At 52.1% G+C, this 25,263-nt stretch overlaps 7 protein-coding genes across 7 annotated transcripts; 3 read left to right on the forward strand and 4 right to left on the reverse strand.

The window, feature by feature from the left end:
* Window positions 1-202: 202 nt before the first annotated feature.
* Window positions 203-4,237, reverse strand: BO85DRAFT_240993 (putative DNA damage repair protein Mus42). The gene has a single exon (XM_025654842.1). It carries the CDS (start codon window positions 4,069-4,071, stop codon window positions 559-561), a length of 3,513 nt encoding a protein of 1,170 aa, XP_025509627.1. The 5' UTR covers window positions 4,072-4,237; the 3' UTR covers window positions 203-558.
* A 166-nt stretch (window positions 4,238-4,403) lies between these two features.
* Window positions 4,404-6,212, reverse strand: BO85DRAFT_385630 (beta-N-acetylhexosaminidase; the record flags this gene model as incomplete). The annotated part of the gene is made up of 1 exon (XM_025656606.1): window positions 4,404-6,212. The coding sequence occupies one exon, from the start codon at window positions 6,210-6,212 to the stop codon at window positions 4,404-4,406; it is 1,809 nt and encodes a 602-aa protein (XP_025509628.1).
* Window positions 6,213-7,045: 833 nt separating this feature from the next.
* Window positions 7,046-11,062, forward strand: BO85DRAFT_524920 (DEAD/DEAH box helicase). Its single transcript, XM_025665445.1, has one exon. The coding sequence runs from the start codon at window positions 7,262-7,264 to the stop codon at window positions 10,901-10,903; it is 3,642 nt and encodes a 1,213-aa protein (XP_025509629.1). The 5' UTR covers window positions 7,046-7,261; the 3' UTR covers window positions 10,904-11,062.
* A 564-nt stretch (window positions 11,063-11,626) lies between these two features.
* Window positions 11,627-13,958, forward strand: BO85DRAFT_464520 (flavin-containing monooxygenase; the record flags this gene model as incomplete). Its single annotated transcript, XM_025661989.1, has 9 exons — window positions 11,627-12,287; window positions 12,353-12,477; window positions 12,526-12,708; window positions 12,756-12,852; window positions 12,898-12,969; window positions 13,021-13,071; window positions 13,131-13,360; window positions 13,433-13,661; window positions 13,822-13,958. 9 exons carry the CDS (start codon window positions 11,627-11,629, stop codon window positions 13,956-13,958), a joined length of 1,785 nt encoding a protein of 594 aa, XP_025509630.1.
* A 56-nt stretch (window positions 13,959-14,014) lies between these two features.
* Window positions 14,015-15,871, reverse strand: BO85DRAFT_454607 (WD repeat protein). Its single transcript, XM_025661329.1, has 7 exons — window positions 15,723-15,871; window positions 15,300-15,658; window positions 15,114-15,213; window positions 14,940-15,006; window positions 14,516-14,853; window positions 14,313-14,439; window positions 14,015-14,244 (listed from the first exon to the last, which is right to left on the reverse strand). The coding sequence occupies exons 2-7, from the start codon at window positions 15,604-15,606 to the stop codon at window positions 14,098-14,100; spliced, it is 1,086 nt and encodes a 361-aa protein (XP_025509631.1). The 5' UTR covers window positions 15,607-15,658; window positions 15,723-15,871; the 3' UTR covers window positions 14,015-14,097.
* An 891-nt stretch (window positions 15,872-16,762) lies between these two features.
* On the forward strand, window positions 16,763-18,779 carry BO85DRAFT_524923 (putative extracellular lipase; the record flags this gene model as incomplete). Its single annotated transcript, XM_025665446.1, has 5 exons — window positions 16,763-17,100; window positions 17,152-17,297; window positions 17,347-17,419; window positions 17,475-17,646; window positions 17,715-18,779. 5 exons carry the CDS (start codon window positions 16,763-16,765, stop codon window positions 18,777-18,779), a joined length of 1,794 nt encoding a protein of 597 aa, XP_025509632.1.
* A 284-nt stretch (window positions 18,780-19,063) lies between these two features.
* On the reverse strand, window positions 19,064-23,362 carry chsF (chitin synthase CHS3). Its single transcript, XM_025654843.1, has 4 exons — window positions 23,018-23,362; window positions 20,161-22,877; window positions 19,309-20,114; window positions 19,064-19,258 (listed from the first exon to the last, which is right to left on the reverse strand). The coding sequence occupies exons 2-4, from the start codon at window positions 22,872-22,874 to the stop codon at window positions 19,167-19,169; spliced, it is 3,612 nt and encodes a 1,203-aa protein (XP_025509633.1). The 5' UTR covers window positions 22,875-22,877; window positions 23,018-23,362; the 3' UTR covers window positions 19,064-19,166.
* Between the last annotated feature and the right edge of the window lie 1,901 nt (window positions 23,363-25,263).

Consider the following 25,263-nt stretch of genomic DNA (forward strand, 5'->3'; position numbering starts at 1 on the left):
CAAAGTCACGCTACCAAATGCGCATGCGTATGTGATTATGAAGATGCCCACACAGAGAATCGGCATAGCCCACTTTCTATATAAGATCAAGGCGCAAGAGAGTGACCACTGCAGCTGCAGGGAGAGATCCTCCTGCCCCCAAGCACGTTCTGCTGGCATGATCCCGCTTTGCAAGCCTATGCAATTAGATGTCTGATAGATCCCCGCACGCACGGATCTTGGGGCTACTACTCACTATGATTCGCTCATATCATACCCGCAGGCGATCCGCTACATCGCCGAATTCATGCTGCAAATAGGCTTGCTCGGGCAGTTCAGCCAGGTTGAACTCGATCCTGACCCTGAACAAGCAATGCCGGACCCGAGCCAGGAACATGTAGGCCTCAGGGCCATGGGGATACACGCTGAAGATGCTGGTAAAAGGAACGGCACACGCCCTGTTTGAGTCAGCAGCAAAAGGTCAACCGAGCAGAAGGAACAGGCATGTTGGGAGCAAGATATTACTTAGCGGGCTCGATCAGGTATAAGAATACTAATTGAATTGAATTGAATTGAAGGTCATAGGTCTACAGAAGGTAACCCTCGCTCCGCACACCCCTCGTCAACACTCGCCCGCAGACTTCTTATCGCAGCTTCCCACGCCATTGCAGTCTGTGAACTGCTACCCGTTCGGCCACTTGGGTCTGGCGTCTTGAATGCATCCGACTCCTTCGCATCCTGCTCGTCATCGACCAGCCACGCTAGCCAGGAAAGAACAGACGTCGCCTTGTCTAAATCCTTCTCATCCACAATGACACTTTTAAGATATCTTCCAACGGAGAGCACGTCTTCTTCAAAGGGACCCTCGCTGCTGAATGCCTCGTGCCACGAACTCATCGCATCTCGCAGGTCAGATAAATTCGTGAGCCTCTGTGAGGTAAAAGTGGGTCGGTCTGGTAATGGGGGTAGGACGAGCCGTTTCTCTGGTATTGAAGGCGGATCTGTAGCCGGAACTGTAGTCGAATCTGAGGTCATCGGTGAAGCAGCTCGTGGCACCGAGGCGGGGTTGAGGGCTGGTCGCTGTAGGATCTTTGTTCGTTGTTGCTCCTGGAGCACCTCGCGGCGTATGTCCTCCGGGAGCGCGGCGAGAAAGTCAGCCGAGGCATCCGTCTGCTCGGGTGGAGGAGAGTGACGTTCGGCGGGAGCTGAAGATGAAGCCGTGGCTCTGGGAATGACGAACCGAGCCTGTGTGAAGGCCGGGTTGCCGACTGACTTGGTGCTAGGCCGCCCTCGTCGTTTCTTCGGGGGACTGGTGGGCTTCCGCATCATAAGACCGCCGGCAGAGGAGGGCCGAGACGGCAGCAAGGGAGCAGCTGAAGGTGGTGTGGGTTGCGGGCCGGGACTTACGGATGGCCGGCTGTAGTAGCCTAATATCTCGGCGCGCACATCCTCTGGCAAGGCAGCTAAGGCCTCTGGGTCGAGCTCTGACTGGGGAGGAAGTTCTGCAGGGGCGGGTGCCCATGTGCGACCTGTAGGACATGGTGACTCGGAGCGTGACTCGGAGCGTGACTCCTCTCGAGGTCTGCCCTGAGCGATGAGGCGAGAACGGATATCGTTCGGCAGCTCGGCAACGACTTCGGGGTCAGTCTGTGAGGGCAAAATGAACTGAGTTCCCGAAACATTGAGCAGCCGGCTACTCTCACTGAATAAAGGGACGGGTTTCACAGACTCAGTCTCCCCTTTCCGAGGGCTGTCTAGAATATCAGGATCGTGACGTTCAATGCTTTTGCTGACCGGAGATGCTTTGAAATTGAGCTGTCGTTGGCCAGACTTTGATGGAGAGCCCGCCTGGAGATGCTGAAGTTTAGTCATCTGAACACCCAGCCCTCTCAAGTCGCCGGGTGATAAATTCATGCTTCGTAGCATGGCAACTGCCTCTTTGCCCAGAATATCGGCAGCATCCGTGGCCACGCCGAGGGCGACACTTTTGTTGAATACATCGCACTTGCCATGGCCCAGATGTTTCACTGGTTCTAACGGCGCGTCGAGTGCTCTGCGCATGACCTTGAGAGTCAATTGTTGGCCTTTTACAAGATTTTCGACCAGTCTGCGATGCAGTTCCTGGCACAAAGACCGCACGAAGTCCTCGGCTTGGGTCTGATTCACGAAGCGAATACCCCAATTGACTTCGGCAGATACCGACTTCCTAAGAACTTCGTTTCCGACTTCAGTTCGATCGATACCGCGGGCATATTCCCAAATCTTGATTCCAGTTTTAGGTCCAAGGCTCGTCGTGAGTCTATCGCGGGTGAGTTCTCGAACATCTTTGACAATTTTGACTCCCAAATCCTCTAGCTTTGTACCCAGGCTATAGCCCACTCCGGGAAGATCTTGAACTGTCAGATTACCGATGTAATCAAGAACAGCATCGGGTTTGAGCTGAAATTGACCTGCCGGCTTCGCTTTCCGTAAGGCAACCTTAGCCAAAAGAATGTTGCCTCCAATGCCCACGGAAACAGCGCAGCCCGTCTCTTTCTTTACAGTGGCTCGTAAGTCGTCGGCTATCTCATCCGCCCTTGCCTGTTCCCTATAGAGTGAACCCTCCGAGATGCCCCTACCATCCGAGCCACCAGCCTCCAGACATTGTGTAGTGATGTCCACCAGGGCCTCGTCAATGCTGACACTCTGCACGATACCATCCACCGAAAGAATGGCACTGTAGAACTTCCGACTGGCCTCTTCGTACGCTGGAAAATCATAAGGTACCACCTTTAACTCTGGGCAGGTTTGCAGCGCTCCCTTCATCCACATGCCGTTCTTGATGCCATGGGCTCGGGCTTCGTAGTTGCAACTCGCTATCTCCGAGCCCGAGCCAGTGCCGTGCGCCACCGCGACAGGCTTTCCCTGCAGCTCCGGGCGCTTCAAGGTCGACACGGCGGCAAAGAAGCAATCGAAATCTACATGCATGATATACCTCCGGGCCCCGGGGGCTGGCTTCTTGCGTTTCACCTGTGACAGTGATTTTTCTTTGGCTGCAGACTGCAACTGGGCTTTGAGATCGGCCTTCCATGTTGACAAATGATGTAGACGAGATTCGCTGTAAAACTGTTGGATGAATTGAGGATTTGCAACACTGGAATTCCTCATGTGTGGATCCGACAGCAACTGCGCATTGTATTCTTCGGAAGTCATTGCTGGTTTAGTTGGGAAGGATTCGCGCAACAGCGGCAGTGCTGCTGAAGGTGCCTCGGTTTGGTCATTTTCTTGTTTGTTTGAATGAGTATTGATATCCTCATCTTCCACTGGTGATTGTTTATCCGGCGTCTCCGCTCGAACTTCTTCCCGCGGAGACGAAATGTTGGGAGTCCTGCTTACCTCATCCAAAGAGGCAAAACTTGGAAACTGGCTGTAGTCCGACTGGGACCCGTTATGGGGCGATGGATCCTCTCTGTTAAGTATCTCTGAGTGTGTAGGTGGTGACCGTTGTACATCTGCGTTCTCAACAGACAATGCAGCCTCTTGAAGTTGGTTTGTATACCAACTGGTATCAGTTTGCTCGCGATAGCCAGATCGCGGACTATTCATCTGACTGACCATACGGCCATCATCGAACCTGAGCACCTTCTGGGACTGACCCTCATCAACGACCCGAAAGGAATCCCATGGCAGCATGCGACCTGCCTTGACACTCTCGACGACCCATGCCGGCTTGACGATGCGATAGCGGCGAAACTCTTCGCGCTTCTTGGGGGTCAAGGCACTGGCAATGATGTGGGTAGCATCTGTTTTGCCGTTTAGATACTGTAGAAAGCCCCCGCCATGGCTCACGATAAGGCGATGCAGGTCTTGTAGCGAGGGTTGGGTGTAGCCATTGACGTGCGCCACCACGCCGCGGAAGATAGGCGGGCAGTTTGCCGCAGAGGAGCGGATCTCGGCATCGCGATTCTGTAGCTTGATCTTCTTGCGGCGCATGTAATCGCTGAACCCACCAAAGGCGGATGCCTCGTACTCCTCGCCGGCCTCATTGTCGAAGTGGTGGTTCTGGATGCGCTTGCGCACCGCGCTGGAGTTTTCGTGCAGGCGCGAGCCCATGCTGGGCGCGATAACGGGCTAGTCCAGCAGGCTGTGGGGGTGTTGGATAGATAGTCGGGGGGGAATTCTGTTGCTCTTTTGTAGGCGGTGAGTCCCGGACGTGACAGGAACGCCACACGTGAGCACGTGATGCGTTTGCTCGGACATTCTGGTCATGTGCCTAAAGCCTCGGCATTCTAGATCGATTCTACTGACTGGATAATGAACGCAGACCAAACTCATGGGTATTAATTGGCACTAGATTAATATGTGTAATTCAGATAATGTGAAGGATTATTACCATAGCCCACATATATTGCTGCGTTACCGACTAGTCTTCAACCCACCCAGCCCTACTGAATCACACTCTGGTTGCGATACAAATCGCAGGTATGTGGGCGCTGCACACAGTACTTGGGAACCAGGGCCTTCGCCTGCACCCCATTAGCGACCAAGTATTCACGGAAGTTTAGGATTCGCTGCGTCATCAGCGTCGTGCGCTTCTGCCCATGCTCGTCCCGATTCCCAGACCATACCAGTTCCGCCAGGGCAGCGGCGCGCGGCCAAAACTGACTGGAGACAGTCACGTCATCTACTTGTTCTGACCAAAGCGGCGCCACTGCACCCACAATATGCTGCGCCTGGGCGTCAGTCAGATTCTGCGTAAAGTCATAGTCGTAGATGCGCTGCCATGTCTTGTATGGTGCACACCATGAGCCCCCATTTCCGCCATAATTGAAGTTGGGTGTGTTTGGATCCGGATTGCTCATGACATCGTAGCGGGGATCATTTGTCACAAAGCCACCCATTCCACAATCCAGATACAAGAAGTCTGATGATGATACAATCACATCATAACCCTTGGCCGTCAGCTGGTTAATATAATCCAGTCCGTTATTCCAGGTCTGCATCACAATATCCGTAGGAACATTATGCGCATGCTCTGTTGATAATACAATATCTTCCCACATAACCAATTGCCGCGAGCTACTATAATTCTGGAAGATCGGCACGGCATGATCTACCCAGTACTGGGCCAGATCATTATACGTACGTGTCGGATCTTCCGCGAACCACTGAGTAACATAGCTGCTGAAGTTGAAGCAGTTAGGCTGAATCTCATCTGCTCCCACGTGGAACCAATTATCAGGAAAGATGCTTGAGAGCTCATTGTACACCTCTCGGACCACATCATATGTGCCGTTGTAGATGATGTCCATCTGTCCCGGTGGTGGTTCAACTGCAGTGTGCAGGGCGTAATCATCATTAGACCACCAAGAATCCACGCAGGTCACCATCTGGGGATCAACCTGCTTCCAACCAGAAGCGGAGTGGCTGGGCATATCGATCTCAGGGATAACCCGTACGCCGCGTGCTCGGGCATACGCTACAATATTGCGCATGTCCGCGTGCGAATACACCTCGCGCGAGGAGTATGCATCGTGGATCATCTCTGGATAGGCATCAATCTGTACAGGCCATGATTGCGTGTCCTCCATATGCCAGTGTAGAACATTGAGCTTGGAAAGCGACATGCCGTCTAGCTGTTCATAGATCTTGTTAACTGAGATGAAGTTTCGGCCGGTATCAAGCATGATGCCTCTATAAGGATAGAGAGGTGCATCCTGGATCTTGACTGGCTTCTCAATGATCAAGCCGCCCTGTCCATCAGAGATAATCAATTGCTGGAGAGTAGTAAAGGCGTGAAGTGCTCCCCAGACAGTGGGTGCTTCAATGATTACTGAAGTAGCGCTCTCGGAGACCTCCAGTGTGTAAGACTCATCCACGCCATGCTGCAGGTCCGCGTCAACATCCGAGATGTTCACATCGACAAACTGTAGCGTTGGCAGTGCCTGCGAGGACCGTTTAACCCCGGCCGCAGCGGTGGGAAAGGGTTGGAAGGATGGAAAGGGGCCTTCAGTCGCTGCGGGCACCCATTGCAGGGAGACAATAGTGTCCCAAGCACGACTCCATCCATTGGCGAGAATGAAGTCGGGAGTATCTTCAGAGACGCGGAGACTGACGAAGCCGGCCAGCTGCTTGGGACCCGACGATGAAGCCCAAGTGATATTGCGTGGAGCTGGCAAGGGGTTAACCTTGACGGCGGCGGCCCCGGCCACGAGCAGCGTGAGACTCGCCGGCCAGAGACGAGCAAGGAGCATGGTGATATTAACAATCAGAAGGAGAGCCGATGAAGTGTGGAGAAAGCATGGAGGGGGGACTGGGGTTAAAGAAGCAAATAGGAATAACGATCAGCGGTGGCTGGAGAGCCACACAAAGGGGGACAACAGAGGAGGGGGGGCCAGGAGGGGGCCATGGATTGGGAATGGATCAAAGCTAGTTTCAGTTGGCATTCCGCAGTTAGTCAATAATTTTGATCCTCGATAAGCGTGTCCCCGCGGGTGAAGTCCTATCCGTAGAGTTATTGGACCGGTCGCATGCTTGTTATCTGGCAGGATTCACTGGTGAGATAGCTAATTTAACTAGACAGTGAAGGGTCGGCAGGAATGATTGATCTACATCGCTTAATCGGTTAGTTCGGGTAGAGAAGTGACTGCAACCCTATTTGTACTAGAGTAGTGAGTGCAATTCTCATGAACAGCAGAACCTCTGTCTGTTGTGCGCTGCCAGGAATTTGCCCCCCGTAATCTGCCGTGGGCGTCAATCAGTATGAATGCTTGGGGCCAGGGCCATGCTGTTTCACAGCCGAATCAGTCATCCCAACATCTGAGATGGTAGACGATTAGTCTAACCATTATGGCATGTAGTAAGTGAGCTCCACATCATCTTTGCCAATGAGAAGCGCGACGTGAGAGAAGCCAAAGAGTAGCCTATTTGCGAGTCCGTCAGCAGACCAGGCACAGACCGCAACTGGAGAGACATGGCAGCGCCACTTTTGCAGTAGAGTGTAACCCAAGACCAGGGTGAAGCCGGGCGCGGAAACTGTCCTACTCGCGACGACCCTGTGATCTTTGTCAATGGAACGGAAATGTGGGGGATTACTACTACATAAGTAGTGGTTACTCTGGTGTTGTAGATTGACTAGATACATAATGGCTGGGAGTCACATGACGGGCGCGAAATGACGTCGGCCCGACTGTCCACCGCGTCTCGGCGCGTCTTCCTCTCTGGCAATATTACTCCGTATTAACCCAGAGTTCTCTGCATTGGCTTCGACAGCCACGCAGACAGGGGAACAATCCCGTCCACGATGAACATTCATCATCATGATGATGATCGCCCGTTGAAGAAGAGGCGCTTTTTTGCGGATGATGAAGATCACCTCACTCCCCAGCCATCCACTGATTCTGTCACAGCAAGTCTCCACACGCCCGCTTCCTCGTCCCTGACCGATCAAGCGGCCCAGCTACAGCCTACACGATCTGAAAACGGCCCGGAAATTATAGATGTGCCCTGGCCGGATAGTTCCTCGCGGGTCGAGGGTCATACCGTGCCGCAGGTTGAGCCAGAGGCTGTGCAGGGGGAACACAATGCGATTCCGAGGAGGACAGAGGATGCCTTACCACGGGTGGACTATGATGGGTTCGACGTTTCGACATTTACCAGTATTATAGGGGAACGTCTCTCGGCGGATTCGATACAGAATATTCGGAATGCGGCTGGCGACGACCTTGAACGGGCGGTCAACATCTATTTCGATGGCTCTTGGAAGAAATCCCCAGCTCCTCGTGCTCAGAACCAAACCACTCTCACGGCTCGCCAACGCCCGCTTTCTGCACAGTCCCATAGGACCTCCACACCCCTATCAGCATCCTCTCACCCACGCACCCAGACTCCGACGCCTGACAAGGCCACAACTCGCCCTGCGGCTCAGCCTCCATTAAGATACATAGGTGCATTTGGTGTTGGAGCCTGGGCTACAAGGAGTGGATCTGGATTTCTCAGACATGGGGATCTCGTGAATATTGAGCGCACACGGTCTCAGCCGCTCTCGAAGCGGAATCGCGCCGGGAAGCTCGTTTCAAACCAGAAAAGTGATTTTCTCACCCGTTTTACCACTAAATCGGGCCAGGAAATAGGAAGATTGCCCCGGGAAATAGCTGAATGGGTCTCGACCCTGCTGGATCAAAGGGTGTGTACATTTGAAGGCGTATGCGTATACGTGCCGGACCGGGTCCGGGTGAATGACACCATCTATCTGCAGCTGCGATGCTACTTGCGCATCGAGGCCTTCCAGCCACGGATCTTCAGTCAATCGATGGACGACAATAGGTCCGTTGCATATTTCGAAGAGAAGGAAAGTGCGGATGAAAAGGCGCTGCGGCTCCGCCAGGTGGCCCTGGTGAAGCTATTTGATGAAATCCATCTCCAACCGACGTCCACCAATGATATGACGAGGAACCACAAGAAAGAGGGATTGCTTCGTGCGGCGGAGATGGCAGAACAACATGAGCGAGTAAAGAAAGAAAACCAAGCAAACGACGACTCCTCAGAGGAGGATAGCCCAGAGCTTGAAGAGGACCAGCTTGATACCCTGTATAAGAAAGCTCAGTCGTTCGATTTTAGCATGCCTGAAGCAGAGCCTGCCTCGTCATTTACCATGCACCTTCGAAAGTATCAGAGGCAGGCACTGTATTGGATGCTTGCAAAGGAAAAGGATAATAAGTCTGCAAGGGAGACGTCGCTCCATCCCTTATGGGAGGAGTACAGCTGGCCGTCCAGAGATGTCGACGACAAAGAACTCCCGGCTGTGGATGGCATTGACCACTTCTACGTCAACCCTTACTCTGGCGAGCTTAGCCTTGACTTTCCTGTTCAAGAACAGCATTGCCTTGGGGGTATCCTCGCAGACGAAATGGGCTTGGGTAAGACAATTGAGATGCTCAGTCTGGTCCACTCGCATCGCATCACGCCCCAGAAGCCCAGTAATCTTGTGAGGCTGCCCCAGTCGGCTTCCGGGGCCGTACCTGCACCATATACCACACTTGTGGTTGCACCCACATCCCTCCTCTCGCAGTGGGAAAGTGAGGCGCTAAAGGCTTCGCAGCCGGGAACAATGAACGTCCTCATGTATTACGGGGCAGATACAAAAATAAACCTCAGGGATCTCTGTGCTTCTGGCAATGCCGCTGCCCCTAATTTGATTATAACCAGCTATGGCGTTGTTCTCTCGGAATATCGTCAGTACATGTCCGCGCTGCTCTCGTCTATGAGCTCTGGGGGCCTATTTTCCGTAGACTTCTTCCGAGTCATCGTCGATGAAGCTCACGTGATCAAGAATCGTCTGTCAAAGACAGCCAAAGCGTGTTATGAACTCAAAGCAACCCATCGATGGGTACTCACGGGAACTCCTATTGTCAATCGACTGGAGGACTTGTTCAGCCTTGTGAGATTCCTCAAGGTTGAGCCATGGAACAACTTTTCGTTCTGGAAGACGTTCATAACAGTTCCTTTCGAATCCAAGGATTATGTTCGAGCTCTGAATGTCGTGCAAACCGTGCTAGAGCCTTTGGTTCTCCGACGTACCAAGACAATGAAGACACCCGAGGGTGAACCTTTAGTGCCTCTACCGCGTCGCACCATTACAATAGAAGAAGTCGAACTTCCAGACCAGGAACGGCAGATTTATGATCTTATCTATACCCGGGCAAAGCAGACGTTCAATCACAATGTCGAAGCTGGCACTTTGTTGAAGTCCTATTCAACGATCTTCGCACAGATTCTCCGTCTTCGCCAGACTTGCTGTCACCCTATTCTCACTCGTAACAAAGCGATAGTTGCAGACGAGGAAGATGCAGCAGCCGCTGCTGACGCAACCAACGACCTCAAGGACGACATGGATCTCCAAGAACTCATTGACCGCTTCAAGGCATCTACCGAAGCAGCTGAATCCAACGAGCCTCAGGATTCATCTGCCAAATTTACCACCCATGCATTGAAACAAATCCAAAACGATGCCAGCGGCGAATGTCCCATTTGCTCGGAAGAGCCCATGATTGACCCTGCAGTCACAGCCTGCTGGCACAGTGCATGCAAGAAATGTCTGGAGAACTACATCCGCCATCAAACCGACAAGGGCATGGACCCTCGGTGTTTTTCATGCCGAGCACCCACCACGTCGCGAGACATCTTCGAAGTGGTTCGTCATGAAACCCCGAACGCCACCCCGGAGGACGATATATATAGCAGTACTCCTATCCCCTCTCAAGCACCTCCCCGAATCACACTCCGCCGTATTCACCCGCTTTCGCCGTCTGCCCATACATCTGCCAAAGTGCATGCCCTTCTCGCTCACCTTACACGTGTCCCGGCCAATACCAAATCTGTCGTCTTTTCCCAATTCACCAGCTTCCTTGACCTCATTTCTCCGCAACTCACGCGTGCGGGCATCCATCACGTCCGTCTGGACGGTACCATGCCACACAAAGCCCGCGCCGAAACCCTGGCCCAATTCAACCGAGCTGAAACCTTTGCCGACCAAACCGACATTGACAACGATGTCGAAGCCAACGATTCAGCCCAGCTTCCTCTCTCCAAGTCAAAGCATGGAAACTCGACTGCCCCGGCCCCTCCCACGGTTCTTCTTATCAGTCTCCGCGCTGGAGGTGTGGGCCTGAATCTCACGGCAGCTAGCAACGTCTTCATGATGGATCCTTGGTGGAGTTTTGCGATTGAGGCTCAGGCCATCGATCGGGTTCATCGCATGGGTCAGACACGGGATGTGCAAGTGACCCGGTTCGTGGTGAAGGACTCTATCGAGGGACGGATGTTGAGGGTCCAAGAACGGAAGATGAACATTGCAGGGTCGTTAGGACTGAGGGTTGGTGGGGACGGCTCTGAGGATGATAAGAAGAAGGAGAGAATTGAGGAATTGAGGTTGTTGTTCGAATAGTTTCCATCTTGAGAGAGATAGGGATGGGGCCATTTGGCGCACATGTTATGATACCAATTTAGGGATATATTTCGGATGATACGTATAGCTGACCAGGTTTATATCACTGGCTCACACATTCACGTTGGGAATTATATGATAATGAAGTGTTGCCCTCTCACTTTGGACTGAAGTGCTAGCAGTACTAAGTAGTATGCAGTATTGACTGCCGTTGCTGTCATAGCGATTCGTAGAACAGATCACTGCTGGGCTGACAGGAATGAGTTGCTCCAAGTCAGGGGCAGCCATGCATGCGGTAATTACTTCCAGTGAAGGCTGACCATCCAGAGATTACACGCGGAAGCAAGGTTTAGAGAGCATCGAACAGATAAAGTAATTTGGTGTCGGTTCACCGCCTCTATCGTGTAGCGTGAACTGAATACTATAGCCCCATGGACGAAGATGGAAGCCTTCAACACCATAAGAGTCAGTTCAATACATAGTTTACTGCGTATGCTGTATCTCACACGCTCCGCCGTAACATTGAATATTTTTGTTCTCCCTTCTCCGCCAACCACTACACTGGGCCTGCATGATATCAGTCGTGGCCCCTTAACCGCTGAGTTGGCCCAAGGGATGTGCCTTGCTTACGGCACCGGCAGCACCCGAGTTAAGAACCCGGTGTCGGGCAGTCGAGCATTCTCCTCCTAATCCTTCTTGCAAGGTGCATGCCAGTTCCACAACATGGCCAATCTGCCCCAAGGAATCCTTCCGACCCTTCCTTGTGCTCTACCAAAGGCCGACCTGACCATTGATTCTGATGCTGTTGGTATCGCGAAGGGCCTTAGCATCCCGCTGAATAGCTTGTCGCTCGAACAATTTACCTCAGATGCCTTGTGGAGAGATACCTTTGCCTTGACTGGGACATTGCGAACGCTCTATTCTGCTGTTACTGTTTTCAAGGCATGGGATCAACGATGCCTCGCTCGCCAGGCAAAAGGCTTTCGGCTGAACCCTGATGCCGCACGAGCAGTATGCCCTGCACCAGGAATAGGCTGGATTGAGGTCCCATTTACCTTTGAGACTGCAGCTATACCGGCAACCACCTGCTCGGGCTTCGTCTCGCTGGTTCCGAATGAAAACGGTAGCTGGAAAATTTGGCTCCTGAGGACGATCCTGGACCAGTTCCAGAATCTGCCCAATGTGGATGAGTTGAAGCCTGGGCCAGCACCTACAAGACACCGTCTTCATGAGGGAGCAGCCTACGAATGTGTGGTTATTGGCTGTGGACAATCGGGGTTGAGTGTAGCTGGTCGACTGCAGGCACTGGGGACGTCTTACCTGGTGGTGGACAAGGCACCTCGCGTGGGTGACTCCTGGCTTCAGCGATATGAATCAATGAAATGTACTCCCTTATGGAATAAATACTTCCCCAAACCGCTTCATTCTCTCTTATACTGACGGAAGCAGTACATTCCGTTCGAGATGCCGCCCAGCTCCCGTTTGACCGCACCTTCACCGAGGATTATCCCGAATTTATGGGCAGGGAAGATCTGGCCCGCGGATATCAAGCCTGGGCTGAGAGATACTGCATCGTATGCAGCCTCATCCAACCAGTCAATGCGTCCGGCTAATAAGTCTAGAACATTTCATTCTCAACGGAGCTCACCTCAGGGGCCTGGGATGACAATAAACGTAAATGGACTCTCCATCTGCGCCTGAAACAAAACGAGCAAGTAACCACCAGAACCATTACCTGCTCTCATGTCGTAATGGCCATCGGCGCTGGAGGGCAGGAGCCCGTCCGACCCACTTATCCAGGGGAGGTAAGTTAACCCTCCATTGGGCATCGGCCAAGTTAACGAAAGGTCAGGACATATTCCAAGGGGAAGTCATACACACGGCTCAATACAAAAGCCCTCGCTCATGGCAGGGTAAGCATGGAGTCATCATTGGGTCCGCTAACTCTGGTATGTCTGCGTTCCACGTAGAATAAGCCCAATCTGACAAGACAGCACACGACACGGCAGCAGACATGGTTGGGATAGGAATGGCCTCGATAACTATGGTCCAGCGCAGTCGGACATGTAAGGAACCCGTCACTCACACCTCTAAAGTTTTATTGCTTGTCTAATTAGGTATTGCTTCAGGCATTATCCCAAAAGAGTTCATGCCGCAACGAGCCCAAGGTAACAATAGCTACCAACCACAGAATCAGACGCGATTTTAACCCATATCCACCACGCAGGTACCCTCGCTGCGGACAAACAACAACTCTCCACTCCCCTAGCCGTAAGCCGTCTCATGAGCACCCTCACTCTGCGTTCAAAAATCGCTCGAAACCCAGAGCGATTCGACGCTCTCGAACGAGCGGGGTTCAAGGTCGATCGGGGCGCCGAAGTCGTTGCGCACGTTCATGAACGCTACGGAGGACATTACATGGACGTTGGGAATTGTGCTAATATTGCCAAGGGATTGGTTTGTCACATTACACCTAGTTACATCCTGCTGATGAAGTTTGCATTGCTGATAAGAGTCCATGGAATGTAGGTAAAAGTCAAATCTGATAGTCCTCTCGTCAGATTCACTTCCACGGGACTTCTTTTCGAAGACAACACCCATATCCCTGCCGACGTGGTAGTGTTTGCGACAGGGTATAAGTGGAATGCGAGGGATACGGTCGGGGAGCTTTTCGGAAAGGAGGTGCATGATCGGGTTGAGGATTACTGGGGACTTGATAAGGAGGGTGAGGTTAGAGGGGCATTCAAGCCTAGTCCGCGTATGTGGTACCTCCCCTTCTTTTTGTTTTTCATTCACTCATTCTTTCTTTCTTCCCCCTTCCCTTCCCTGCCCTCCCCCCAACCTTTTTTTGTTTTCTTCTTCACTTTCATTTGCTTCGTTTCTGTGGGGTTTATGAAGTTAACGAGGTGACGATGCAGATGGCCATATCTGGTTCATTTCCGGGACTACGACGCATTCGCGGTACTTTTCTCGGTTCATTGCGCTGCTGATCAAAGCAGATATCATGGGAGTGCCCATCGAGGTGTATCGGGGTATACCTGATGCAGATAAGTAGATGTCAGACGTGGGATGTAACGGTGTTGCACAGTACATCCAGGCAGGTTTGAGGATCAAATAGATCGTTGACTTCAAACAATAGTAGTACCTCTACTCTGAAGAACCTAGGTATTTCCGCCCTATCTCAACAACACTACCTAGTAAGGTTTGAACCTCCCCTTATCCCTGTTCTTCTTCTCCTTGCGAGATCCCTTTGCAGCTTCCTCCGCCTGAGCAGCCCCCTCCCCTTCAGGCTTCCACGCACGAACGAACCCATCCTCACCGCAAGTGAACACAGAGTGCGACTGTAGTAGGTATTCGTCAGCCAATCTACCCAATCCCATACACCTAGAATCTGAAAGAAGATACATACCTTCTCATCAACAAGAACGGACCGCACAACCTCCTCGCCATGCGCCCCGGGCAACCTCCACACCCCCTCCTGATCGAATCTCCAAGACGGCTCCGAAATGAGGGGAACGAGGTCGAGACGGTTTTCCCTGTAGGATTTCTTAATACATCTTTCCAAGCAGGTAAGGGAAAAACCAGATTGTCTGTGAAGGGGGGAAAACTTACTCCTTATTTCCCGCAGCCACATACGCCCCTTGACCGCCCACACACAACTGCGCAATATATTCACACCCTAACGGCTGCCGCAGATCGCCGAATTGAATGGGGCTCGGCTCCTGGGTAGGATCGTCGGGATCAGTCGCTGGGTGCACGGAGAATACCTCGTCGTGGCTGAGTGCGTAGATGGTGTTGTTGCTGAGGAAGCCGGCGTGGTGCACGGAACCGTGGTTGATTACTTGTACCAGGGCCTCGTCCTCGTCGGTGATGGTCGTGTTGTAGATGTTGACGAGACCGTCGGTGCTTCCAGAGAGGAAGAGGGTGGGGCGTGTGGGGTGGTATTGGAGCTGGGTTGGGTGTCAGATTTTTGAATGGAACGATGGGATAGGATGGTATGGGGTGCTTGATGAGAAGGGGGTTGGGGTATGAATACCTCTGTTACGTCGTCATTGTGGCTCTCGACGTATTGGAGACTTGTTTGGCCAGGGGATCTTGTGTCCCTGGGGCGTCAGTTAGCAGCTCGTGAATTTCAAGTTGTGGGTGGCCGTGCCCTTGTTGGTGGATAGACTAAAAGGCCTAGGCAGTGGAATGTCGGTGATTGACTCACCAAAAAGCGACTATGGCTTGGGATGAAACCAGCTCAGTTCCAGCTGCGACTCCGTTGACTTCGGGGCAGCAGGCGACGGATAGTATGGGGGCTTGCTTGGCTGTTAGGGAAGGTTAGCTACGATCCCCATGAAGAATGGATGCAGTGAATAGCAGAATTGAGAATATGGGGCGGGGGACAACTTACATGTCTCCATCTCTACAACAGCAGTCTTCTTGCCGCTGCGCAGATCCCACAGCTTTACTTTGTTGTCTCTTCCTGCCGTAGCCAGCACCTGCTGGTTAGCATCGTATGTCTTCAGAGATGTGACGCCCTCATGAGCGCTCGCCGCGATGACAGATGCATGATCGAGCCTGTTAGCGTCGAATACGCGAAGCGAATCATCCGATGAGATCACTGCGAATGATTCCGGCGAAGCAGGCGCAATCGCATAGATGTAATGACCCTCCGCCAGGGAGAGGGAGGAAGATGCAGTGGCCTTGAGCGTGTGCATAGTTATGAAGACAAAGACTTCTTGATAGAGGATACTGTCTCAATGGCGCTTCCTGAAGGGGAGTTTAGCCTCTAGTATATCATCGATAGACCTGTCTCAAAAAGGGTTCTACTAACAACGTGATATCTATGTTGGCCTTTACTGAAAATGAAAACTTTTATTGGCAGAGCGAATCCAATGATCAGAGTACGTGGATGACCCAACCTTGGGATATTGCCGTGTTCCCGGTGGCTGAATCTGATGGATTTGTCGCTGCCAAGCCAAGAAGGGATTCCCGCCGAAATTTTTGCGCAAAAGCGTTTTATGCCTTACCTAACGGGCATCAACTCCCTTACGGCACATAGTGGAACCCGAAAGCCTCCCAATACTCTCTTCTCATTGGTCTGATGAAGAACATTTGATTCAGGCTTTCTATTGGCTGTCCATACTTTACTTCCTGTTTCTGCAATGCGGGGTCGTGGTACTATAAATTTGGATGTTGCTCTCATGGCAATGGACCATAGCTTGAGATCCGACTCTCATGCCCCAGAAACTTTACCTTTGCTATAAGGATAGTAATATATATGCATTCAGAGACACACTTGTTCTTACGGCTGTATAATATCGCATTCACATTCTGTGACCTTGGATACATATTACATCATTTCCCTTTGATATCATTTCTACTTTACTTCTCACCTCAGAATGAAATCCGATTATTCGCTCAGGACATCGTTTTGGAAACAACATGTAGAGTACCACTCCAAGTACCCAATCCAGCAGTACATCCCTATATTAAATCCTTTTTGGCCCTTTGCGAGGCACAGCGTAGCACAAACCAACATTGATGGGCTATAGCACCTTCGCAACATGTTTACGGTTCAGTGACACTTTCACCACACATTTTTCAAGATTAAAAACAATAAAAATAAAAACACGTCCCCACAACACCATGATCGGATTTTCCACTTTGATCACCCTGCACACTCAGTCATGCAACAACAGCCCTGCTGCATCTGCCGCCCCCGATTCCGGAGAAGTATCCGAGATAGCGATAAGGAAGCGGAGATAAGACTGGCAAATGGAGATGCGAGAGATATCCTCGGCGCCAGAAGTAGACCCGATGATAAATAGTGAGAAGGTCCCCCGCCCTTCTCCAGCTGAACCACACTTCAACATGCCAGGTGCACGCTCTATTGTTCTGGCCTTACTGCCAGTTCTTCTCCTGCTTTTCGCCCAGCAACTCGCCTCCCATCCAACCGAGCAGATTCAAGCTATCCTCGCTCCGTGGGTCCCAACAGCACTACAAGATGTCGTGCTCTTTAGTCGACCTCGCGTCATCATTGCACAGGGCACTGTTGTCGGTACCACCTTGACAGACACGCTTAAAACCCCGGTGGACGCTTTTCGAGGAATTCCTTATGCATTGCCTCCAATTGGGGATAGACGGTTCCGCCGCGCGGTGGCTGTCAATGCGTCGGACGACATTATCAATGCTACTGATTTCGGCCCGAGGTAGGCTTCCCCTTTGTATACTATACCAACATCCTGTTTAATCGCTTCTAGGTGCCCTGGGAAGCAACTCTTGAATCCGAAAGACATAGGTGGCGATGAAGACTGTCTCACAGTCAACGTGTTCCGGCCTCATGGTGCCCAGGGAAAGCTCCCAGTTGCTGTATACGTGCACGGAGGCGCCTACAACCGTGGTACTGGTGAGTGCAAATCCCTCCAATCACCTCCTATGCACCGCTAAATACGCAGCCTCCGGACATAACACGGCCTCGATGGTCGGCTGGTCCGATGAGCCCTTTGTTGCCGTCAGCTTCAACTACCGGTACGTATATCAACCTTTCCCCAATCCAACCCGACCACAACTAACAGAACATCAGTATCGGCGCCCTCGGCTTTCTCCCCTCGACACTGACCGCCAGAGAAGACATCCTCAACCTAGGCCTGCACGACCAAATCCTTCTTCTCCAATGGGTCCAAGACAACATCGCGCATTTCAACGGCGACCCAACCCAAGTCACTTTAATTGGCCTCTCCGCCGGCGCACACTCCGTAAAACACCCCTGTCCCCTTCCATCTGCCCTTCACAACCTCTCCCCAACTAATACCCTACCTCCCAGATTGCCCACCACATTATGGACCACACCCCCGACCAAAATACCACCCCCCTCTTCCACCGCGCCATCATCGAATCTGGCGCTGCTACCTCCCGCGCCGTGCACCCGTACAATGCCTCCCTCCACGAAATCCAATTTGCCGACTTCCTCACCTCAACCGGCTGCACCAATCTCCCCAACGACACAGCAATCCTTCCTTGTCTGCGCGCCCTTCCATCCAAAACCATAACATCCGCCTCCATCGCCGTCTTCGACAAATATAACCCGTCTATCCGCTGGGCCTTCCAGCCCGTCATCGACCACGAGATCATCCACCGCCGGCCCATCGACGCATGGCACTCGGGCCAGTGGAACAGAATGCCGATTCTTACAGGATTCAACACAAATGAAGGAACCTACTACGTCCCTCGCAACCTATCCCTCTCGGAGGACTTCACCTCGTTCTTCCGAACCCTGCTCCCCGCATACCCCGAGAGTGACATACAACTCATCGATGAGATATACCCCGATCCAAACATCTACGCCTCGGCATCGCCATATCTAGAGACGAGACCAATCGCGGAGCTAGGAAGGCAATACAAGCGCCTCGAAGCGGCGTATGGACATTACGCGTATGCGTGTCCAGTACGGCAGACGGCGGGGTTCGCTTCTGCTGATTCTACTGCTAATCAGCCGGTGTTTTTGTATCGCTGGGCGTTGAATAAAACCGTCATTGGGGGCGCGAATCACGGGGATCAGATGGAGTATGAGACGTTTAATCCGGGGGTGCGGGGGATATCGGAGGCTCAGAGGGAGGTGGCGGGTTTGTTCCATGCATATTTAACTTCATTTGTGGTGTACGGGGATCCGAATGTTCTGGGGGGCAGGTATGAGGGGAGGGAGGTGTGGGAGAGGTACAGTGCGGATTCCGGGGAGGGGCTAGGGGTTGGGAAGGTGATGGTATTTGGGGAAGGGAATGATGAGCGGGCTGGCGGGGATGGGGTTGGAGTTGCGGCGGGGTTGAGGAGGGATGAGTGGGGAGTGAGGGAGTGTGCGTTTTGGGCCGCGAGGAGTGGGATTTCGGAGTGAGGGCTTATTAAATTATAGCTACGACGTGATGTGGATGAGACTGTAGGAGTAGTTTGCAAAAGAGGGTCGGTGTACTCGTTTATGTACACTGAACCCTCTGAAAATACTACTGAAAGCATCCATATTGTTCAATTCGTCGATATCGTTACTCGTATCTGCTATATCACAATCGCTGTGGTAGCGCATGCTGAATCCAAACGCATTAAACGACATTATAAAGCCATATTCAAAAAAGGCCAGCCGGAGCGTACGGTCATTCAGCTCGAATGACAGGCACAATTCAGCTGACCCCAGCTGGCGGCAAAGAAACAGAAAATTACAATAGTACAATCCGTCGTAACTCATCAAACATCCGAAATATACAGTCAAAATAATCAACCACAATGGTTAATGCCCCCCATAGGGGTCTTGATAGGTTGAGTACCCTCCCGGCCCCGGAGCCTGGCCCCAGCCCGACATCTGCATGCGCAGTCGGCGATCTATAACAAGCTATTAGTTCTGGTCATCACACACATTGGAGTTGACTTACCCTTTTCAAAGTCTCGCCACCGCTTCATTGTGATCTTGCTGCTGTCAAACTCTCCTTCCCCTGCTTCGTGCCCCTTGTCCTTCCCTTCGGACGTCTGCCGCGTGTCGCCCCAGCTGAAGTCGTCAAACTTCCAGTACGAGTACGTTGGTAGTACAAAGTTCCACACTGGCAAGGATAGCAAATATATAAACATCCACAGCACATACACAAACTTGTGCGCCGTTACCACAATCAACACTCCCGGCAATCCCAGGATCAGAGCAAGCAGTACCAGCGGAATCACTTGTACTGGCCTGTGCACGATCGAGTTTATGACCACGTAAAAGGTAAAAGCAATGGCTGCCGGAAGCACGAGCGTGCCAATCAACTCAATGAAGATGCAGAACTGCATACTGAAGCAAAATGTCCCGCACAAGTCTCGTACCAGGACCAGCTCCATCAAGTTGTGCACGGTACTGTTGATCCAGCGTCGTCGCTGTGAGAGTAGAACCATGAATTTGTCCGGCACCTGCGTCTTGCAGACAGCCTGGGGCACAAAAATCTGCTTTCGCTTGGGAAAGGTACGTAGCATCAGTGTCGATAAATACCGATCTTCACCTAGCAGAAGCAAATTCTTCTTGTGCAGCGTATCGACCACATTCTCCGAGTAATGCTCCACCACATCAGGACTCGCCAGAATCGGAACCCAATAGTTCTGACCACCCTTTGGTGCTTTGATCCGATACATCGAGAAGCACCCGGGAAGACACGTAACACCACCAAACACCGATTCAAAGGCCTTGGCTTGATGATGCGAGATGAAATACCTGCTTGTATTAGTCTTGCCACAAGACAAAAGTGGAGGATACATACTCAAACACTTGGATCATCGTCACCCAGCTGTCTGTCTTGTTGGCAATCTTCGTTTCACCACACAGTCCCATTACCTCCGGATCCTTGACCATCGCAGCAATCATATGGGTCAAACTGTCGGGGAACACCTTGGTGTCGGCATCGACCATGAGAATGACTTCATAGAAATCAGGAGAGATGCCGGTCACCTGCCATAAGCCGTTGAACATTTCGTATTCAAGTTCTGTCATCCGTTCGTCGAACATGACCTTTTGGAGGAAGGACATCAGAATGATCTGACTGTCTCGCTTGCCCCGATTTCCCGGCTTTGACTTGTTTGCTTCGGATGGAGTGCCGCTTTTTACAATAACCATCATCGGGACGCGCTGCTGTTTTTCCTCTGAAATAACGGAGTCCACGCCGTAATCATAAAACCCGGCATACACCTTTGCCATGTTGTGACGCTTCGACCCGGTGGCAACGGCAACATATGAGAATGACTTCACTTCATCCTTGGGGATGATGGGATCTTTCATCATTCCTAGGACAATCTCTGGGGTGGAGAACTCCTCACCCTTTCCTTTGATCATTCCATCGCAGATCACGAGGATAGTCTTATGGCTGTTCGGATAATCGGTCATGGCGATGGAGTCCAATGTAGTGCGGATGCCCTCTTCACCTTCCGAGTAACAGGTTACCAGGCAGAGTGAGTGGGCGAGAGGAAACCCGTAGGGTTGCCATTCCGGCGGTGGCTGCGGGATCACACCCTCGTGGACATACCCGCCCATCCCCGGAGCTTCTGATTCGAGCATGGCAGTTGAGTACCGTGAGTCCTGTCCGGGAAGGGCCAGACTTGATCGACTGGCTGATCCATTGTGGCGTGAGCCATCGGGCCCGATGCTCCCCCCGCTACTGTTGTGGCTTTGCTTGTACATCGAGTTGGTGGCACCTGGCACTAGGCGTGTTGTTGAATTTTGGCTCGCCATCGTGACGTACTGATGTTTCTGCTTGCCTCCGTTGCTCACAGTGTACGGGCTGGAGAAGCGAGAGGTAGTCGGCAGGAAGCTTGCCCGTTTGGTGCCCCTTTCCACCATACTGTAATCCGTCATGCGCGGACCAGGTCGATAAATATCGTTGGCCCAGTCCTCGATTTGCTGGTTCCGTGTCTTGGAGTCGGAGCCCATACTGGTCCTGGGTGCAGCGTAGCGAGCGGAGATAAACCACTGGAAGAGCAGAGCGAAAATGAACTTTACCACAACGATGGACAAGATGAAAATCAACGAGACGTATAGGACGACCTTTGATGCGATACATCCAACCGTATCAGTGTCTATACTGCCGACCTTGATGATCTGCGACAGACACTGGCCGATCCTCTTTTCCTGGCCCGTTTGCAGATAGTACGTGAGGTCGACCCCACGGACCTTGGAATTCTCGCGAAGCTCATCGAATTTTGATGGCCAGTTCACCTGAGATGCGTTGAACCATTCCAAAAGATCCAGATCGAGTACGTCGCCATCGTAAACGGCAAGGTTTCGGCTCGTATTTTTGGTGTCATCCCACGTGAAGTACACGTCTCCGGCGCTGTTCAAGTTATAAAAGGCTTTCCGAGCCGTCCCCGACGTATGACAGGCCCAGCCAAGGTAGTAATCCACCGTCTTGTTCGGCTTGGACGACCCATCTTGATTGAAAGCGTGACAGGGAAAGTACCAGGCGAGGTCGCCGGCTGAATTGGTAGGCACATCCGATCCGTCGGCAAGGGTGATTAGATTCTTGCACGCCCCATTGACTTCTTGGAAGAAGAAACTTCCGTCCTGTCCTCCGTACTTGTGGGGCAGATCCCAGAGGACATTGGAACCGGCAGGGATACCAGCAGCGGCCGGGTGAGTGGAGTGGGATAGATCGTAGGCCTTGCCGTGGAAGATCATGTAGTTGCTACTGACCTCATTAATCCTCAGGCGTGTGGGAGGGGTTCCGCACACGGTCGCTGTGAATCCAAACGTCAGAAAACCAACGAATGCTCCGACGAGTAGAATGAGACTGATGAGGCCAATCTTCTCTCGCCAGGCACTCCGCTGGGCTTTCTTGGGCATTCCAAAGCACTTCAAGATGAAGTCGGGAGCCCAGAAGGTAATAATCGCGCAGTATGTTGTCCACGGGCTGGGTGGCCGAACTTGTTCCAAGGCCTCCTGGCGCTTCCTCTCCGCTGCCGCTGCTCTTCGGGTAATCTTGCGTGATGATCGCCGTTTCTTGATGCGACGTCGATTTGGAAGGCGTTCTAGGGGCTGGTTGATATTTCCCTCCGTCACATACACCCTATCCTTTCCTTTGTAGTCCATGCTCTGCGAGCTGTTTGTCTCCGCCTCCCCGTCTGCTCCCATTAGGGGCTCATCCCCGGTCGTCGATGGCTGCGTGGGCATATTCTGAGATTTCTGGCGATAATGATAGTGCGGATGGTTATGGTCGACCCGACTGCGTTCCGGCTTCGATAGAGTCTTCTTGTGTCTTGATTCTGCGCCCACTTCTCCCCTCTCTTCGTCCACGTCGTCGCGTCTTCGGGAGCTGCGTGAGCGGTGATGGCGATGGTGCCGGTGCCCTGATGGGGATTCGGCCGATGAATCATGGTAGCGGCCGCTCTCGTGGGTGCGATGCCGTCGGCGGGAGGACTCTCGAAAAGAGGAGTAGGTATCTTCTCGTCGCGGGGAGGCTTTCCCCGGACGCTGAGGTAGAGACATAGCCTGCAGGACGGGAATGTCGTAAGTTAGCAATGGTGTCTTTGCGCAGGCAATAGTTGTATTTTCTAGACTCGATGATCCATCTCATGAATAGCTCGATGCCACCGATGTGTAGATAATCGCACTGGGGTGAGTCGACTCACCTTTTTCTATCGCATAGGCAAGAAGAGGGTGGGCGAATTGATCGCGCGGTGGGTGGACTAGAATGCAGTGATTCAAGCGACTGAACGATTGACAGAGGTAGAGTAACGGGTGAGAATATCGGTTGAACAGCCTCGTATAATTGCGCGCAGCTGAGTGGCCGGTTCCTGGAAATGCTCCCACAACCGCAGAGAAGAAACGAATGCGAACAGGGAGATCCCAGTGCGGTAGATGAGCAAGATGCGAGGAAGCGCTAGCTACCAAACCCCCTGCCAAGGCGAGATGTGGATGGTTTTAGTAGCGCACAAAGGATAAATGAGGGCGCGATGGATGAAGAGAGGAAAGGAAGGGGAAATAGTGCGGGCGCGAGTGGTCAAAGAGAGGATACTAATACTAGTCGAGCGGCGGAGATGGACCCGGACCCGGCCTGAGATGGTTCGAGGTGCACTAAGCGTCTTTAACACCCAATAGTAATGCCACCTTAACTTGATTAGTCGGAGCCGGCGAAGTTCTTTTGATGACTAGATAGGAATAGGCGTGGATGCGACGATAGCTGATCAACGAGGACTCCAGTCTGAGGATCTGCACCGGAACTAGAGGGTCAGGAGGGGGTGGGGAGAGGAAGTCGTGGTGCCAGGCCGGGCAATGGGTTGGAAAGCGGAATGGAAAGAGACAGAAGAGAAAAAGACGAAAGAGTCAATGCTCGACAGATGATGAGGGGGGAACCGATGCTGAAACTGGGACTATCACGGGGTGTGGCCGCTTATCGTCGCCAAGACCCCAGCAAGTGTTAGTCTGAGTGTGGTGGGATGCCAATGTAATAATGTCCGGGGGAGGCAGGAATGCAGAGTCCGATCGGTATGTGAAACTGAATCGTGCTATCAGTGAGTGCATGAAGTGATCTAGATCAGGGCAATCTTGTAGTTGACCAAGGATGTATTCCATACACTCACTGCTTGGAAGCAGCTCACTCAGTAGAAAGCCTGGGGTAAATGACGAGGGCTCGGGTGTGTACACAAATAATTGCCCGCCCACGGGACAGCGTCGCTAGGGGCAATCAGCTTGTAGTCAAGTCACTAGTCAGAGTGCCGACTGGTCTGGCCCGGACCCTGACTAGCTGCTTTGGGGTTAGTGCCAGTCCGGACTCCGAGACATGCCTATTGCCTACAGTATGTGGGAAAATTTCCCTAATTCTCCTCTCCACATGATGCAATCATTTCACTTTCTTTCTTTCTTTCTTTTTCACTCCGATCAAATACCTCTCACTACTTCGTAGTTATCTTGCATTTAATATAAATGAAAGCTCGAGGGTTACCGGGATATAATACATATATATTCCCTCTACTAAAAAGCAACTAGCGGAATATGGGAATAGAGTTTATATCTTAGAGAATCAGAATACTATTAATAGCAGTATGTGATGTTGTTGTAACTTTTGCACTTGCAGCCCAAAGGTGTGGCCTGAAAATAACTCAAAATGTTCCAAGGTGTGCTGTAAGCCTTGGTTCCTGGCTTGCTACTTGCTAGGTTTTAAATGGCTGACCCTCCAGCTCGGTGAATCATTTTTGCGCCCCGCGATTGTCGGTGGACCGTTGTTATCGGCATCATGCAGGTAACGGCCGTGGAGTCTTAACATAATAAACCTATACTTTGTCATGTACCATAAGCCACAAAAGCCCATGACGGTAATACGCTGCAACTACCCAGAGGATAAGGTAGCCGCACGTATAGATCTGGGGGATAAGATTACTGATTATGATTCGCTCATATCAGACCCGCAGGCGGTCCGCTACGTCGCCGAACTCATGCTGCAAACAGGCTTGCTCGGGCAGTTCAGTCAGGTCGACCTCGACCCTGACCCCGACCTAGGCCAGGAACACGTAGGCCTCAGGGCCATGGGGATAGGCGCTGAAGACGCTGGGTAGAAGGAACAAACACGCCCCGTTTGAGTCAGCGGGGAGGGCACGCATATCAGATAGAACGTGCATGTTGGAAGCAGGAACGTGGACAAAGAACGGAGAGGATGGGCTCGCAGGCAACTGGCCAACCAGTTGCGACACTCGTTTATATCTACTCTTGTATGACTACGCTTTGCCTTTGTGTTGTATTTAGTTGTGTTGAGCTACGGCGACGACCTTCCTACGTCGTAGCATGCGTTGCTTTACGTGTTTACTGCGAGTTTGAGGGATTTGACGGCGTTCGGGGCCATATTCTTTGCCTCAAACGGTGAAGCACCTGCATAGCTAGC

This window comes from Aspergillus piperis (genome assembly GCF_003184755.1).
Source record: "Aspergillus piperis CBS 112811 unplaced genomic scaffold BO85scaffold_42, whole genome shotgun sequence".
Taxonomy (NCBI): domain Eukaryota; kingdom Fungi; phylum Ascomycota; class Eurotiomycetes; order Eurotiales; family Aspergillaceae; genus Aspergillus; species Aspergillus piperis.

Excerpts from the sequence above, each read along its gene's own strand:
- BO85DRAFT_454607 (XM_025661329.1), bottom strand. The coding sequence starts at position 15,606 with ATGCACACGCTCAAGGCCACTGCATCTTCCTCCCTCTCCCTGGCGGAG. Across the intron at positions 15,007-15,113 it reads CAAGCCATAGTCGCTTTTTG|GGACACAAGATCCCCTGGCC; the intron begins GTGAGTCAATCA and ends CTGACGCCCCAG. Across the intron at positions 14,854-14,939 it reads ACAATGACGACGTAACAGAG|CTCCAATACCACCCCACACG; the intron begins GTATTCATACCC and ends CACCCAACCCAG.
- BO85DRAFT_524920 (XM_025665445.1), top strand. The coding sequence starts at position 7,262 with ATGAACATTCATCATCATGATGATGATCGCCCGTTGAAGAAGAGGCGC.
- chsF (XM_025654843.1), bottom strand. The coding sequence starts at position 22,874 with ATGTCTCTACCTCAGCGTCCGGGGAAAGCCTCCCCGCGACGAGAAGAT. Across the intron at positions 20,115-20,160 it reads ACGATGATCCAAGTGTTTGA|GTATTTCATCTCGCATCATC; the intron begins GTATGTATCCTC and ends TAATACAAGCAG. Across the intron at positions 19,259-19,308 it reads GTGGCGAGACTTTGAAAAGG|ATCGCCGACTGCGCATGCAG; the intron begins GTAAGTCAACTC and ends AGCTTGTTATAG.
- BO85DRAFT_240993 (XM_025654842.1), bottom strand. The coding sequence starts at position 4,071 with ATGGGCTCGCGCCTGCACGAAAACTCCAGCGCGGTGCGCAAGCGCATC.